Below are 16,857 nucleotides of genomic sequence, written 5' to 3'. Positions count from 1 at the left end.
AAGGGCAGGGCGGTTGGAACTGGATGATCTTTAAGGTCCCTTCCAACCCAAACCATTCTGTGATTCTATGAAATATGCATATGTATTTACATGAATTTACATATGCATATAAAATTTTATGGGCATGGAAGGGGAATATGTTATGGCAGCTAGATTAAGCCATCTCCCTTTAGTTCCTGGGCACCCTGCATGACAATTGTCTGATTTCAGTGTAAAACACTCTCACTCCCAACGAGGACAGCTCTGGCTCTTATGCTCTGCCAGGGATGAAGTCGGAAGTGTTTTGGGACTCTTTCTTCCTGGTGGCACTAGTGTCAGTCCCATACCAGGGGACACCCCTGACCCAGGCTGCAAGTATCTCACTGCATGCTCCTCTGCAATCCACCCGGATCCCCATGGACTTCAAACACCAAATGTCTTGTCTCCATACCAAAATGTCTTGCTGTAGCTCTAGGGTAAGACTACAAGCAGACTTAAATGTATATGGTAAAGCAGGCTTAAATTATATAGTATTTCTCTATGGATGCACACAGGAAATAATGGTCCTGAAGGGTACAAGCTTGGTGAACAAAGCTGCATTTATCTAAAGTCAAGAAACTAGAGACTAAGGAACCAAGGGGGAAAAATGCTAGGTTCCTACTAAAATCAAAGGGAATTTTGGCACTGACTTGTATAGGAAATGTCTCTAGTTGTTGTAGTGAGTTATAACTGGAAGAAAGTTCGAAAGACAATCATTCAGATTCTGTTTAGGAGACCATGTGTGTGGGTGTATTTACGGCTATAATTTATCACTCTGTGGTGGAGACCCAGAAGTCCATCAGAGACAGAAAGGCCCTTCTGTTTGAGGCAGGCCACATGTTTTTCCTGGAGAGCAGAGAGAGGGATCAGTGAACCCACAGGAGAGCAGATTTACCACGCAGCTGAGCTGCGATGCTCGGAGGATGCTCCCTCTTGCAGTACCTTTTACAGGTTCTACTTGGAGCTATGTGTGGTCCAGCCCTGACTTCAGTTTGCAGCACAGAATTACTTGTTTGGTGACTTTTTTGGGGGTAGAACCCTGGCAGTTTCTTCCTCGCAGCCAGCATTGCCTTACCTTACATGCCCTCTCAAAATGTATTGAGCTAATTGATGAGTTTTTAAAAATGCCTATCTGGAATGCATTATTTTTGTTCAATAAATCTCTATTTTCTCTGTGAGCAAAAACCAAACAAACAACCATCATTAATCCCACTTTACAAGCTGAGAAGCTGAAACACAGAGAGGCAGAGCAAGCTAACAGAGACTGTCAGAGCACAAGATATAGCTAGGTTCCTCGTGCCCAGCACAGGTCACACAGCTGGAGGCTGTCTCAGTGGCCAAAGCCCCGCTCACAAACATCCCTCTTCCAAAGCAACTGACCTTACCTCTCAGGCTAGATTAGAAAAATAAAGCCTAGATATCAAAGGCCAAGTTCCAGCCTCATTCAGACACACTCAATTGAGTGTTCGTGCAACAGAGGTTAACACTTGCAATGATTTTTATGGCCAATATTTTTTTACCACAGGATTTGTGGCATACGAAGGCATCACTTCTCAAGCACTTTCAATAACTGTGTTATATTTAACAGCACCAAATAAAACCATAGCAGTTGGATCAATATTATATTCATATTTTATTCCATAAATAAACTCCATTGGTTTGTATGCTGGTTGTTTTCACTTCCAAAATGTACAAATAAAGATTTAAATATTTTTGGAGGAAACGTTACAGATGGTTTTAGTTTCTCAGTGTTGATGCAAACATCCTTCTTGGCACCACTTCTTAATAAGCCATTGCTATAAATACTTAATGCTCACAGAAGTGGAGTAAAATATATATTACAGAGAAAAACACAAAAAACAGTGTTATAATCAAATTTTGAAATATTGCTTTTTAACAGGTAAGCTTGCTATGTGGATTCACTATATAAACAGGAATAGAGTTCTTCAGAGAGCTGAACTATTGGTCCCTTTTGGTAGGTTAAGCATTAATGTGAAACTGCTGCTGCTATGATTATGTGGTAATGCTATTTCAGCTAGTTTCTAAACATAACAAATAATAATATTCATTTTTCTTTACTTCAAGAATTTAACTCACAGGGAATCAATTAATAGAATGCTCCAGAGCATTTAAGACATTTTCCAGGTCTTATAAATCCAGTTCTATTGCTACAGAGATGTACACTTCAGAAAATATTAAGATAAATAACAACACTGTAATTCAGCATTTGTATTAAAACTTCTTAAAATTATTTCCTCTGGGTAAACTGACCAAAAGGTGATGCTCTGAAATAGCTGTCTTCCCTTTTAGACTGTTTCTGATTACTTGAGAGTTGCCTTAAAACTTCAATTCAAATATAAATGATCTTTCTTTATATAAAGAACCAGAGATAAGAAAAATAGCTCCAGGTAATTGAGATAATAGTAAATTTTATGGCTTATCTAGAAGTCAGAGGCATTCAAGATCCAATTGGGATGATGGGCAAGAGTATCCTTTGTCACTCTGTGTTTCTTTGAAGGAGCTGGTCCAGTAATTGCTAGGGAAAAATATGCAAAACAGCCTTAAGATGCCGTCAAAATACATGAGGTGGCTATAACTGTAGAAATCTTCAGTGATAGTGTAGGTGAGATGGTATCAGCATTCTCAGGCCAGTAGATTTGAAATCTACCGGCAACATTTCTCCAAAACAAAACAAAAAATTCACTGTAAGCTTTTCCATCTTGGACAGGAAGGGTGTAATTACATAGGACATTTAAACAAGGTAGAACTGGTACTTGGTGTGCAGCGTGGAGCAGGATTACCCGGCAGTGCCTCAGATCTGTACCTGGGTTAACTGCACTCCTGCAGCTTTCTACCACAACTAATTACTCATTTGTTTTAAAATAATGTCTTGGCTACTTGTTCCAACACAAGGTTCAGCTGTTGATTCAAGTTTTAAAAAGTGCCTAATTCCAAGCACAAGATGTAAAAAACCCTCATCCTTTGCTCTCAGGGCTTGCACATGGTTAGGACAAGCTCCCCAGGCAGGTGCTGTCTCTATTAAATCCTTTCAGAGGTAAAGAAGGTTTACAAAAATACACTTGGCTTTCACAGTAAATCCTTACCTTTTTAAACATCTCAACACGCAGTCTGTTACTCTGGATGATGGTCCGTTTCTGTTTTTCTTCTTGTTTCTTTTTTACTTCAGGTAAATTGTCATAAATCCTGGAATGAATTTAGAAATTAAAAGTCATCCCTGGGACCTGTAAATAATTTGTTTTCCCTATAGGAAATGTTCGCCTTCAATGCAATACTTGTCATTAATGGGCATCTCTAAGTAGTTAAATTGGATTCATGGCACGGGAATTACAAACTATTAACAATAATGGTTTTATATAATATCTGACTTGTTGAAAAACACTTCTAATTTTGGACTAAAAAGTAAAGAAAGAAATGGGAGCAGGTTATCTCAATGCAGCAGCCTAATTCTGAAGTAGCTTCTAATGAGCTCAGCAGAGTTGGTTTCAATTTATAGCGACATAATTCAAACCAGAATCTGGCCTGTATGATTTTTGTTTATAGTTATGTCACAAAATTAATATCAAGCAATTATTTCAAAGTCTTTTCCCAAAATATAAGAAAACCATCATTCTAAGTCTGTAGACTGTTAACATTTGTTTCACTCTCACTAGGAACTCTTTTTACCAAGGAGAACATTATCTGTCCATTTTTAAAAGTTACGTGAGTTGCCCTCAGAAAGGTGACTTATAGAACCACAGAATGGTTTGGGTTGGAAGGGACCTTAAAAACCATCTAGTTCCAACCCCCTGCCATGGGCAGGGACACCTTCCACTAGACCAGGTTGCTCCAAGCCTCATCCAGCCTGGCCTTGGACACTTCCAGGGATGGGGCATCCACAGCTGCTCTGGGCAACCTGTCCCAGTGCCTCATCACCCTCTCCAGGAAGAACTTCTTCATTAATCTAAACCTCCCCACTTTCAATTTAAACCTGTTACCCCTTGTCCTGTCACTACAGGCCCTTGTAAAAAGTCCCCCCCAGCTTCCTTGTAGCCCCTTCAGGCACTGGAAGGTGCTATAAGGTCTCCCTGGAGCCTTCTCTTCTCCAGGCTGAACAAGTCCAACTCTCTCAGCCTGTCCCCATGGCAGAGGTGCTCCAGCCCTCTGAGCATCTTTGTGGCCTCCTCTGGACTCACTCCAACAGATTTCTGGTCTGACCTTTTTCCACTGAAATCAGTGATAAAATTCCCAGGGATCTGAAGAAGAAAGCAGGACCTCCCTTCGCAGCAGTCCTGTTCTTTGCATGCATACAATGCCTGCTGGTTCTCCTACTATTTTGCAATACTGAGTTCAAGAGACAGCCTGGTTTGGCTTGCACGCTGCCAGGAGACTGTATTTTGGAGGCGGCAAGATGGACACACCTTGAGCACTCTTAAAAAGGGGTGAATTCTGCGTGGTAGCCATTTGCAGCTTTCCTTGCAGTAAAGGATGGTGTGAAGTGCAATGCAGCTGAAGGTCAGACACCTCATTTCTAACAGTTCTCTGTAATTCTCATGCTAATCACGTGCCATAATCAGGATGAAAATAAAACAACCCAAAGTGACTCCACTGCTTACATTTTAGAAGGTCCAGCATGAGGTACCTCCCAGGGACTTAGTTTTCACACCGTTGGTACGCCATGCCGTCTGAAACTGCTAGAAAAAGGATGCCGAAAGGGCAGGGCTGACCCAAATGTATCAAACTGATACAGTTCAAGAAAAATATGAGCATCGCACGAAAGTGCGGCAGGCGGCGTGACAGAAGAAGCCTCCAGCCTCAGAGGATGACGTGGAAACACGCTGCCTTAGGCATGAGATGGCAGTGATTGGCAGCAAACTCTAAACCGCAGCGATTTGTACCTTTTCGATCTCATATGCATCTCCTTCTCCGGAATGAATCTTTCCTTTGGTTTGAAGAGGTTATCTAGCAGAGGGAAAATAAAATTAATATTGGAGGAACCTGCGTTTACTGAAATGTTAAATGTCACGTTCCATGTAGTCGTGATATGATATTTCTGATTAAATCTGATTAAATATATTTCTGATTAAATTTTTGATGGCTTAAGGCCGGATCCAAATCTCCATAGGTCAATGGAAAGGCATTTAACAACTTCATCTGGAGCTGAATTCGTTCCCGAAAATGCCCTACAGAAAGGGAAGGATGGATAAGACCCATAGCAACCAGCCTAATTGCAGAGTTCATTTATTTTAAATGCATATGGCTTTTTTCATTGTCACGTGCAGCTGTGTACCCCCTTTATTCAGATCAAGAACCAGAGAGGATTAGTGTTGGATCAAGCTGCCTGTTTTCCCCATGTGCAGGCAATTGCACCCGTGTACGCTGGCTGCATCCTCAGATGATGCGTGTTGGAAACGTGGCCTGGTATGATCACTTCTGATTCAATTTACACCTGTTTTGCAGGGCTGTGAATAATTACGCTGAGCGTTAGGAGGAGGAAAATTATATTACTCTTTCCTGATCAAATATGAAGATAACTGCGATAATTCCAATCAGCATTTCCCTGGATACAGGAAAATAATTACTGATCTTAGCAGTCAGTAAATCTCAGGAACAGGTAATTTTAACAGCTTCCTTACAAAAACGGATCCTGGATGGGAAGGGGTTGTGTTCATCCAAGGTGGGAAGCTAGTAAATGTGTAATCAGAACTGATTCTTCATGAGGAAGACTGTGTCCAACCATGTTTATCAGGGAGAGGAGGGAGGAGAGGACTAATGCCTGTACCTCCAGGTTATTTAGATTTACACCAGGATGACGAAAGAAAAAGTGGGGAGATGGGGCATGGTCCCTGCTCCATAGGGCAGGACACATCTGGAGGAGGGAAAGGAACATCCCATAGAGCACGAGCTGCCACACTGATGCACACAGGCAACATGGATAGTTCTAACTTGAGCTTCTCAGTTCAGGGATATGAAAGAAATGGTTTGACCTTCTGGCCTCTGAACAGTAGGATGGCCAGAGCGTTGCCTATGCCCAGACAGGTCCAGGCAGTTTCCCCAGGGCACTGAGGATAGGGATGTGATGCCCTGTGTGGTCACAGTAATCTGAACATCAAAGGTATTGGCCAGTCTCTTTGCAGAATGTTTGTATAAGATAAATATATGTGCAAACTTTTTAGCACTTCGATTTTCCAAGGAAGTTTAGAAGACATAATATATATCACAGCAGGCACCACGTCAGCCTCTTTCTGCCATCTCACTGAAGAGACAAAACACAATATTCAAGGCAGAGAAGTAAACACAGAGAATAATTTGTTCCAGAATTATTCTGGACACAGCAACCACTACCCAAAAAAGACCCCTCTCCCACCAGGTTTCCTTCCCTGCTGCTGAAGACACCAAATGTTTCAGGGATATTTCTGGGAGATGCCTTAGCAACCAGCCAGCCTCGAGCAGCTTACAGGGCTACACCCAGAGGCAAAGTCATCCTCAGATCACCGTGTTTCTCATGGAAATGCTACACGTCCTTTAAGATCACTGTTGTATCTCGATGTAAAAATAAAAGGGAGTGTTGCAGCAGTTCCTATTCTGAACTTGTACAGTTTTCAAAACAAATTGAGCAAGGCGGGCGGTGGTGGAGGCGGGGGGGGTGGGGGCTGCAAAGCCTCCTTTGCCTGAGGACTGACTTTCCTCCACTCAGCAGTTGTCTACACTTAATCATGCTTATTAAATCTTCAGTACACACAAGCAACATGCTCAATTTGCTAGGAAAATATAATTTGTCTTTTATTTATTAGTGGTTTTATGTTCATTTACGTGTTCATTAACTTAAAAGGAATAAACACTTAGATGCTATTGCTGTCCAAAGAACCCTGAAACTTAAGGGAGCAGACTGACTGTGACCCACATGGTCCTCGCCAAGGATTAGGGTCCAGGCTCATGGATTTTCTAGCACCAGCGTGGATCCCAGCACACTTCAGAGCAGCCTCAGCATGGTCCCTTGCTGCTCGGGGTTGCACACCTCATTCTGAGAGCTCAGGATTGCAGGATGCATCCCTTCCCGCAAGGCATATCCTCTAACCCAGAGAATGACACAGGATCAGTCTGAAATGGTATAAAGCCATCATTATAGGTCCTCTGCTGCGTTAAAACAGGCATAGGCCCTTCATACTGCACAGCAAATTCAGGTTTTGTCTGTAAGTAATATGGTCCTCAGTACAAGATCCCTGGTGTGACAACGATCAGGCAGCGTGACTGGCCAGCGCGGAGACAGGGTTTGGATGTCACATCTGCTCAGATTTATGGACTTTTGTTCCAGGAATTCTCAGATGTAGGATTTCTGGAATAAAACAAATTATTTTAGTGATCCTTCCCTATTTTTCCTAAATAAAAACTGTTAATGATCTGTATTTTTCCTCTGAGGGGCTAAAACAGGCTGGCCTCTGTGTTGGAGGTGGTGGGAAGCACCGCAGAGGCTGAGAGCTGTGCCGGTGCGGGAGCAGACGGCTGTTCCTCCAGGATAACCCTCTCTGGATGGCACAGAAACAGGCTTGAAAGGCATCAGACCCACCACTGCCCACGATTCTACCTGGAACTGTGTATGGGGCTGTGCCGATGGCTTTGAAGAGAAGGGTTAAAAAGAGACTTTGATGAAAAACCTCCAAAAAAAAAAAAAAATCTGCCTTGGTTATAAAAATACCCTTTGTGAAACAGCTTGGAGTCAGAAGATTAACACTCATGGCTAAACATTTGCGTAGTGCATCTCAGCTCACTCTCAGGTCGTTATGTATGAGAAAAACAATCACATGCAAGCATCAAGCAGAAATAAGGCTGATCCTTGACAGATTTTAGGATTAGAATTAAAAAAATTAACCAAAAAATAAATAAAAATAAATGAGAAAATAAAAATCATATGTGCATTTAAATATTTGTTAATGTTCATACCACAAAGAAAGCGTATTTCAAAGTGGAGGAGCAGCACACATTGAGAGCTATAATAACCTGCCAAACACATCATGAAGACCTGAATTAACATTCTTTCCTACAAAGCGAAGATCAAAGTGGAGCATAAGGTGGACAATTCCCTGGGTTGATAGTCTGCTAAATTGCATTTAATCAAAATTCCTTATCAAATTGCACACCCTTTTATTACTTTTGGAGAGAACTCTTCTGAAGGATAAAAAAGAAGGGATTTCAAAGCAGACATTCAGCATTTCTGGTGATGCACTGCAGTTAAATAAATTGCAGACAGATAGACATGAAACACTTAATTGGTATTTTACTCAAACCTTGTGAAACTACTGAGCTTCTGGTATTTATACCAACGCTGTGTAGCAGTGGTCTGACATCTCCGTAGTGGGAGAAAGAAGCCACTCCAGCAAGTTGTAAATGAAAGTAAATGGGTCATCACTGTAATATATTTTAACTAATGCTAAACTGCACCTCAGACAGGATGAGTAACTTTCCTGCTCGGGAAGTTAGTAAATGTTTAGATAGAGGAGAGATAAAATGATTGTGTTGGAACTGTCCCCTGACACTTAAAAAAGAAAAAGAGGGGCAAAATCTATCAAAGGCTAAAGTCTGCCCATCGGAATATACATATATTTTCCCCTAACATAAATGTGAATTCTCCAAGTTCCTTGCAAGCTAAAATGTGCCTTTGACGATGTGTGGCCAGTCCCTGCAAAACAAAGCACTGATAATGGTGGGTCTCTAATTAAACTGCTTTTTCACTGAACTGAAAAAATAATTCACCAAAATCCCACTCACTCAGAGGAGTCCTAATATATAAAATATTTTTTTTAAAACACTGCTTTTTAAATCAACAGTCCCATAAAAAAACAAATTAGCCTTGAGTCTAAGATAAATGTCAAGGTGGCATTCAGCTTAACATGCCCATAGCACTTGACTGGGAATTCATCCAGAGAATATAAACTAGTGCCTACACCCAGGGGTGATGCCCAAACTTTTGCATATTGCATGTCAATGACTTCATGCAATGAATTGCTTCAGCTGCAGTCAACAGATGAGGTCTTCATATTATTTATAAAAAAATGCCATAACCCATTAGTTCCAGGTTTGATGGTATAACTGCCTGCACTTTCTGCTCATCTCAGAGAAACGCTGAAGCTCAGAAGTGGTCCTTCACCCAACAGGACCCACAGGAAGGTGGTTCCCAGGCTATCCAGCTGTTCAGGTCTGTCCTACACCATGCCTATTGAGACTTCTGATCCTCCTTAGTATTTCAGTCTTAATGGAAATTATCACTAGTATCTCTAAAAAAACCTGTAAAGCTTACAGGTTTGCAAGTTTATGAAAACTTTTTCGTACTAAATTAATTTTGGTTATGATGCAAGAGATTTCAGTCCCTTTTGTCCAAATGATACCTAAACATTCATGGATTTCATCCAGAAAAAAAAAAAATTAGCATCTCACCTGGCCTTCCTAAATCATTCTTGTTTTATTAGAGCATGTAGTCTTGAAAAAGCATAACATTGCTTTTAAAAAAGAGCAGTTAATGAAGAAGGTACGACAGATCTTAATAAAATCATCAAAATATTAAATTATCCTTTGGTAAAATTTGCACCATCTTCTTAATCCCGACTTCTTTAGTTTCAATTTCTAGTCAGGGGTGAGATCAGACCTTTTCCACCTGGATTAAAAAGTCCATCATCAAAAAGTCAGTTTTCTATTTGGCTACTCCATGACTAATGAAATTATCCCCTAGCAAATTTACTTGACTGAACTTTGTGAGTCACCCATTACGAGGCGCATTGTTTCAACGTTGTCATCATCCACACAGAAAACTTTTCATATCTGAAGATTTTCCTATTTATTGCTGTCTTCCTTGCACAGAGCCTGGCTATCTCCCCTCTTTGCAAGGATGAGGGCATGGAGGGGACATGCTGGTGACCCCATTCACTGCATCACCTCCTTCCCTGTCACCACAGCACTGGGCTCCTGATGGACTGTGTCACCCACTCCCAGTGACCTGCAATCTGCAGCCGTGTTTAGCTGAGTCATAGGCACTGCTTTGATCAATGTGGTGAATAATAATAACATAAAAATAGGTCATTCCTCTTCCTAATTGAATTACCTGACTGCAGCTTAGTCTTTATTCAGGGCTGTCAGCCTTAACCAAAGAGGCCAGATGCCAACAGGATCAGTGGCACTAGTGCTAGCTCTAAGTTTTGACAGGGGAAAAGAACCCAAGGGTGGCACAACCAGCCACACATAAACAGCTGCCAATATCTCATCAGTCACCCATGGCATCTGAAGACCATGAGGATGCATGTTCATGGCTGCAGGATTTGCCAGATGCATGCTTATTGCAAATTCTCTGATTGCTGTCTTCTCTCTCTATGGTCCTAATAAAACCTCCCTGGCATAGGTCTTCTCAAGAAACCAACCCCTTGAAAAACACAAACAAACAAACAGCAATCCTTGCCCTCTAGGCTTCTGCAGTTACAATAAAGCTTTTTGGAAAGGTTTAGAAGCATGACTGAGGAGGTATAAACTTGTTTCCAAAATATTACTAAAGATAGAGGATTTGGATACAAAGCCAGAGAAACACAGCAGGCACCATGGTAGGGGTTGAATGGTAACGTTCAACTTATATCACCACTTCCAGTGAACCACCGCCCTCCCGGAGGAAGGGAAAATGGAAGGTATGGAAAAACCATATGTGCCTGAGAAATTTTTTTAAACCTCTGAAAGTGCTTGTGTACACTAAGATCACAAGGCTGTTCATTATGCAGATTTAAAGGCCTATAAACAGCTGGTAGTCCTGTCACTGAAGTAATTACATTACGGTTTTAGAGATTTAAATCCAGTTATTTGAACATTGTTTCTATTCAGTTCGTCACAGTGGGATCTCTAATTTGTTCGACATAGTCAACAGCAGAGTAGTCTATCTTGGACTAATTAGCGCTCTCGAAATTTAGCAGTACACATTACACAGCACAAAGGCTAGCCTGAGAGTTGCAGGTTCTCTGCCTTCAAAGTGCTCTTGGGCCGATAAAATCTTCTGCAGGATAAACATTTTCATTTTTCTAAGATTACTTTCAGCGTTTCCTAAAATCCTGCTCATGAATTACAATTAAAAATGGTAAACAACTTGGTTTTTTTGAGGATGGGAAGGTAAACGGAAACTGCACAGATGTTGGTATTTATATGGAAATGATGCTGAATGCCAATTATTTCTTTTTCCTGCAAGAAACTAAAATTGTAACGCCACTGTCAAAAACACTGAACAACCATGCTAGCTAATAATCTCATATTATCGGTAAAGACACTTTGGTCTGATAGAATAATCTCAGGTGGAGAAAAATCTCTGAAGGTCATTGCTCTTTTTTCTGGGCAACAACTATTTTATTGAAATAAAAGCCACGAGTCCAGAGTGAAGTGCATGCAGCAAGCTTATGTCAGAGAGAGGTAATTGCAGCAAGCTTGCAGAGCAAAACATCTGGGGCTGCAGTTGAAGCCCCATTTCCACCTGCAGGAAAGCAGGCTGCCACCCAAGGGTGCAGTTTCCCCCTCTCCCTCTCCTGTGCCACCTGCCATGAGTGTACAGACGTGCACGTGGGGAACTGGGCCAGGGAATGTCTTTTGGGGGTGGATAATGAGCGTTATTGCCAGTGCGGGCGGCGAGTCCGCTGCAGTGACCTGGCCTGCGAGCACCTCGCGGCTGCGCACAGATGCACGACTCCTGCCCTACTACTGATCTAATAATCCATCCTTGGGGTCACTGTGGAAATTCCACTGGGGGTCAGTGGAAATTAAACTCATCAACCAACCTGCCCTTACATAGACGACCATTGGAAAATGTATGGGGGTGTGCTGGCAACGAGCCCTTTGAACCTCAGAGCCGTAAAGACCTCTACCTCCACAAATCCCAAAAACATCAGGAAAGAGAATAAAAAAAAGGAGAAAGGAGGAAACTATCAGACTGAAAAAAAGCAACCACAAGGTCACACCCTGAAGCCTAGGGCTGCCACCAACACAATGCTGTCTATTTAAGCAAGTTTCCAGGTCATCATTTTACTCTCCTGGGTTCTTAATTTCAAATGTTGTTCCAAAGCGTGTTGCCGTGAAAGAGCAGCCTGCTTCCTGACACCAGGAAACCTGCAGGTGGGTTGCACTGGACGGCAGAGATTTTTTACGACGCAGGGACAACAGGAGACCCATTAGTACTACTACCAAATAAAATACCAATGGCTGTGGGGATGTGGCAAAGCAACTGCCCTCGAGCACACAAGTGTTTGGTGCCCAGTTCCCTTGATGGCTGAGGTCTGATATCTGCTTTGGCCTTTGTCATTGGCTGCAGCAGACACAGGCTTCCAGATGACCACAGGAATGGATGTGGTGACGTAAACAGGTCCGTGCCCTCTGCTGATGCCCAGTACACCCTGGGGCAGCTGTACTGTACCCTGGGCAGCAATGGCTGCGGTAGCACAAGACTGAGCCTCAGCCACCAGCTCCTGTCCCCAGCTTTGGTGTCAGAGCCCCTTCTGACTGACTCACAGCTGGGTATAGCCAGAGACAGAGGTGGCATTCAGGACTTTCTGTGTTTGGACCTGCAGACACCCATTAGGTTGTTTTTTCCTTTCCTGGCCTTTGTGCCCTGCAGAAATCCCAGGCTCTCTACACTTGAGAAGCTGGCTTCAAAATACATAGTCAGGGGTGATCCCTCCCATGTTTCATAAAATCCAGCTAGATCCAACTGAAATATGGGGGGCATGGATGGGCCATACAAAGCAACAGAGCAGGCGGTGGCACTGCTGCTTGTGCCCACAGCCTCCCTTGCATGAATGGGAAATGGCATCCTCAGGTCACCGGGATTATGATGTCCGCTTCCTATCTCAGTAAATGAAACTGTGCTTGCATCCCTCCCTGGACAACAGCTGCATTTTCATTTCATTGTACTTTTGTTGTCTAAAACACGAGGCAAATTCCTTCCTTGCTTTAAAAGTACATTTCACGTGCTAAAATGGCTTTTCCAGAGAATACAGAATAATGATGACAACAAATGATAACTTCTCTTTCTTCCAGGTTTTGGGGCAGGCAGAAGGGAAGGAGAAGGCTGTGACCCCGGTGTCATCAGCAGAGAGCTCAGAAGGATACAGGCAGCCAGTGCCCTTGGTGAGCACGAGGGGGAAGCCCTTGGCTCTTCTGCAAGACAGGCTGCAACTAGAAAAGTTTAGGAGCATCTGTAGGAAACAAAGATCCCTCATTCTGGGACTGATTAATGATACTAATCCTTCTCCACAATAGCATCCACCAGCAGTCCTAAAATACCAGTTGTCAGGACTCAGAGCAAATGAAATATGCTCAGTACACTCCTACACAGCGCTCTGAACTGCAGCTGACACGGTTGCGCTTTATAAGAATCTAGGATTTCCAATAGTAATTATAGTTATGCTTAAATAACAGACATGTGACACTTCTGTCATTGTAAAAACATTAAGATCTCACAAACAGAAAATTACATGTGGCTACATGAAGGCAGATGACTTACGGAGACTAAAAATTCTCTTTAGACAAGTTTATCTTTAAAGACAACCACTAAAAGAAGGAAATAGTAATTAGCTGAAATAATTAATTCATATATTTCTATATTATGCTTTTATTACTCATTAAACAAGCATAAAAATTAATCTTTAATTATAATTTAAGGAGAAACAGGTTCAACCTTTCCTTTTTGAGTTTCATAAAGTATTTGCAGAGTGGTTTGGGGGAAATTCAAAGATGGCCAAACAAAGGGGGAGATATCTGCCACTCCTTCCACGATGTATGATAAACTCCTGGTCTGTGCCACTGCCTGCTGGGAAGGCAGAGTCCCACACCTCAGGGCAGTGTGTCCCTAAGAGATCTGAACCCAAGTCTATTAACTGGGATAACTGAAGTGGTGAATGACTTTTATCGACTCTTTAAAATGTAATTGATGTTTGATGCTTTGCTTAAGCTTATTTAGCCCTTATTATAAAACCCCATTACGCATCTGACATAAGGTAGACTCCATCACACCACAACAAAGGGCACAGATGTAGCAATAGAAGTTGGCTCTCTCCAATACAAAGCATGCCAAGACCCCAAAGAGGGGGCCTGCGCCCGGCTTTCCTGCCCCCCATCCTCTCATTTCCCAGAAGCAAAAAACATATATGTTTCCCAGAGGTGAGGGCATCAAAAACTTCCTCTCCTGTTTCCTCCCGGTGACCCGTCTAGTTGTTTAATGGTTCTAATTGATTTACTTTTCGGTAGAATAATTTGGCTTCAAACAGCCACAGATTTAAACCCAGAATGTAGAAGAATGCCAATCAATCAAATAAATCTTTTTCTTTAGTCAACTGAATTAAGTAACAACCAGATGGCAATTAAAAATAAAAAACCAAAATTAACACTCTGAACATCTTGTGCCCAGATAATATTTACAGAGGTGTTATGGGGACGGAGCTTCTCTGAGAGAATTGTTGCACTCTCTGGATATTGAGTCAGTTTACCACTAGGGCAATAAACCAACCTAATCAACTTGAATTAGGAAATCACAGACTTGAGATGGATTGATTTAGCAGCCTTGCATACAGCTGCCAGGCAGACGAGTGTGATTTCACAGCCAGCTCACCACTGAGGGCTTCACGAGTCAAGTGGGACGTCAACACCTGAAGCTGCTGAGAAGGCTGGACTGGCAGTCCTACTCCCAAATTCCACCTGTCCCTTCTCTCCCCAAACTGGTCTTTCTGTGAGCTGTGGCAGGTCAGGTTGCCCAGAGATGCTGTAGATGTCTCATCCCTGGATGTCTTCCAGGCCAGGTTGGATGGGGCTTTGAGCAACCTGGTCTAGTGAAAGGTGTCCCTGCGCATGGCAGGGGGTTTGGAACTGGATGCTCTTTAAGGTCCCTTCCAACCCAACCATTCTATGATTCCATGATCTTTAAGGCTCCTTCCAACCCAAACCATTCTATGTATTTAGACAAACCTCTACCACTACCAGCAACTTGCATCACACTGAAGAGCACAACTGCATGTGACAATGACAAAAAGTCCCCAAAAGACCCCTTCCACTGCTGCAGCTACAGCCCGGCTGCCGGTCGCAATTCAACCTACCACTGAGTGGGTGAGGAATGGTGTACTGCTTCTTTTTGCTGGAAGTGGATGTTGAGGAAAGCTTGCGAACAACAAGCGTTCCTTGGGTGCTTGTGGGAGTATCACTCTGCTGGGCTTTCCTCAGCTGGACCATATGTTCGAGTCTCTTCAGCCTTTCTTGTGAACGAGAAATGAACTGAGGCTTATGGAGTTCTAGGGCTTCCTAAATAAAACAGAGAAACAGCTTCGTTTAAAAAAAAATTAAAAGGGAGAAAAAAATGTGATGTGAATCTTAATGGGTTCACAGTAAGTGCTTATCAATGAAAATGATGGCTTGACTGTGCAAAAGTCAGCAAACTGCCTTCCTATCTGTCTTTGCTTCCTTTTACTGTTAGAAAGCTGCCTTGGTGTGAAATTTCCAGATCAGACAAAGGAGAATTTCTGAAAAAGCTCCAACTTTCAGAAAACATATCCAAAACGGTTTTGAATTACGTATTTTTAGAAGTTATCCAAATTCAAGTTCTTGATGTTTTGCCTGTTTCCTTATCGCACCCCATCGCCAAAGCAGCTTGTCACTGACAGTTCACAAACTTTCCTGTTTATTTAGATTGTCAGGCACATCTATTCATGGATGATCCAGAAATAAAACGCCTTCCAGTCCAGGGCTGCTTCAGCATCTAGGAATGTCTCAGGGCTGAAGACAGGAGTGGAGACTGGTCTGCAACACGTGCCAGGGGAGAGGGCAGGAAAGCACGTCTGCTGCTGGGGGTTGGTATCACCCTGGGGTCATGTCCACCCCTCCAGCTGCCGCTCATGGTACTGGATGTCGTGCACATTTTGGGAAACTGGCGCTTTTGAGTATCATTGGGAAATTTGTAAATCCTCAAACTTTTAACATGTTCCTCCACAGTAATGCCAACTAGGGCTTAAATGGGGAGCTTTTACAACCAGACCCAAGCAAGTCTTGGCTGCTGATGCAAGCTACCAAAACTTCACTGAAAAGGAGAAAAATCAAGGAAATGAGAACTTCTGTCCTCAGCCACCTCCCAGGAAGAAAACACCATCCATGAAAAAAAAAAAAAGGAAAAGGATAAAAGAAAAACACTAGAAAAAAATTAAAAAATAATAATTAAAAACCCCATTTCCCATATTAACAGCCACAATAATGACAGATTGATATTTTACCCGCAGTGTCAGTGGGGCTGGTGGAGTTTTCTCAGGCTCGGAGGTGGTTTCTGGCTGGGAGAGTGTGTCGTTTTTCTCATGAGGAACATCTGGCGAGCGAGCCGTGGATAGTGTTACCCTGCTGGCTCGCTCCCACTCGTCCTCCTCCTTGTGCTCCTTTATTTTGTCACTTGAACCACAGAATTCATAATCACCTTCGAGAGATTTAAAAGTTCATTAAGAGTGCATGGTTAATTTTTTATTGGGTTCTCCACCTCATTAGACATAGAGGGCAATTTCTGAAATAAGAATGCCAAGGTATTATTAATAGGCCTCATTAAGCAGAATGGATCAAATCTAATCATAGGTGCTACTCACTGCCCTGTGACACCCAGAGTATCTTTCACATTAAGCCAGACATCACATCAAGGCATAATTAAACCGCTCGGATGCTTAGCTCCGTTTGCTGGTATTCACTTCCCAGAAGCAAGGTACTTCTGTAACACCATTGCATTGTGGAAAGCAAAGGATATCACGCTGCGGCTTGCTGTTGGAGTTCATCTCGATTTATTGTAGGAAATAACATATTGCTATGCACCCT

At 42.5% G+C, this 16,857-nt stretch overlaps 1 protein-coding gene across 1 annotated transcript in view; it reads right to left on the bottom strand.

Annotated features, from left to right (window-relative positions):
* Positions 1 to 1,642: 1,642 nt before the first annotated feature.
* LOC104509825 (chromosome unknown open reading frame, human C10orf90) overlaps positions 1,643 to 16,857 on the bottom strand; it is a 67,567-nt gene continuing 52,352 nt past the window's right edge. Inside the window, exons 5-9 of the mRNA XM_010151888.1 lie at positions 16,278 to 16,471; positions 15,114 to 15,315; positions 4,914 to 4,977; positions 3,123 to 3,222; positions 1,643 to 2,554 (exon numbers count right to left, since the gene is read on the bottom strand). Of these exons, the coding sequence (XP_010150190.1) occupies positions 2,516 to 2,554; positions 3,123 to 3,222; positions 4,914 to 4,977; positions 15,114 to 15,315; positions 16,278 to 16,471 (599 nt within the window). The 3' untranslated portion in view covers positions 1,643 to 2,515. The remainder of the gene's footprint in view (positions 2,555 to 3,122; positions 3,223 to 4,913; positions 4,978 to 15,113; positions 15,316 to 16,277; positions 16,472 to 16,857) is intronic.

Source organism: Eurypyga helias, unplaced genomic scaffold (genome assembly GCF_000690775.1).
Source record: "Eurypyga helias isolate BGI_N326 unplaced genomic scaffold, ASM69077v1 scaffold16135, whole genome shotgun sequence".
In the NCBI taxonomy this organism is placed as follows: domain Eukaryota; kingdom Metazoa; phylum Chordata; class Aves; order Eurypygiformes; family Eurypygidae; genus Eurypyga; species Eurypyga helias.
Note: the sequence above shows the minus strand (reverse complement) of the source record. Positions and strands in the feature narration are given on the sequence as shown.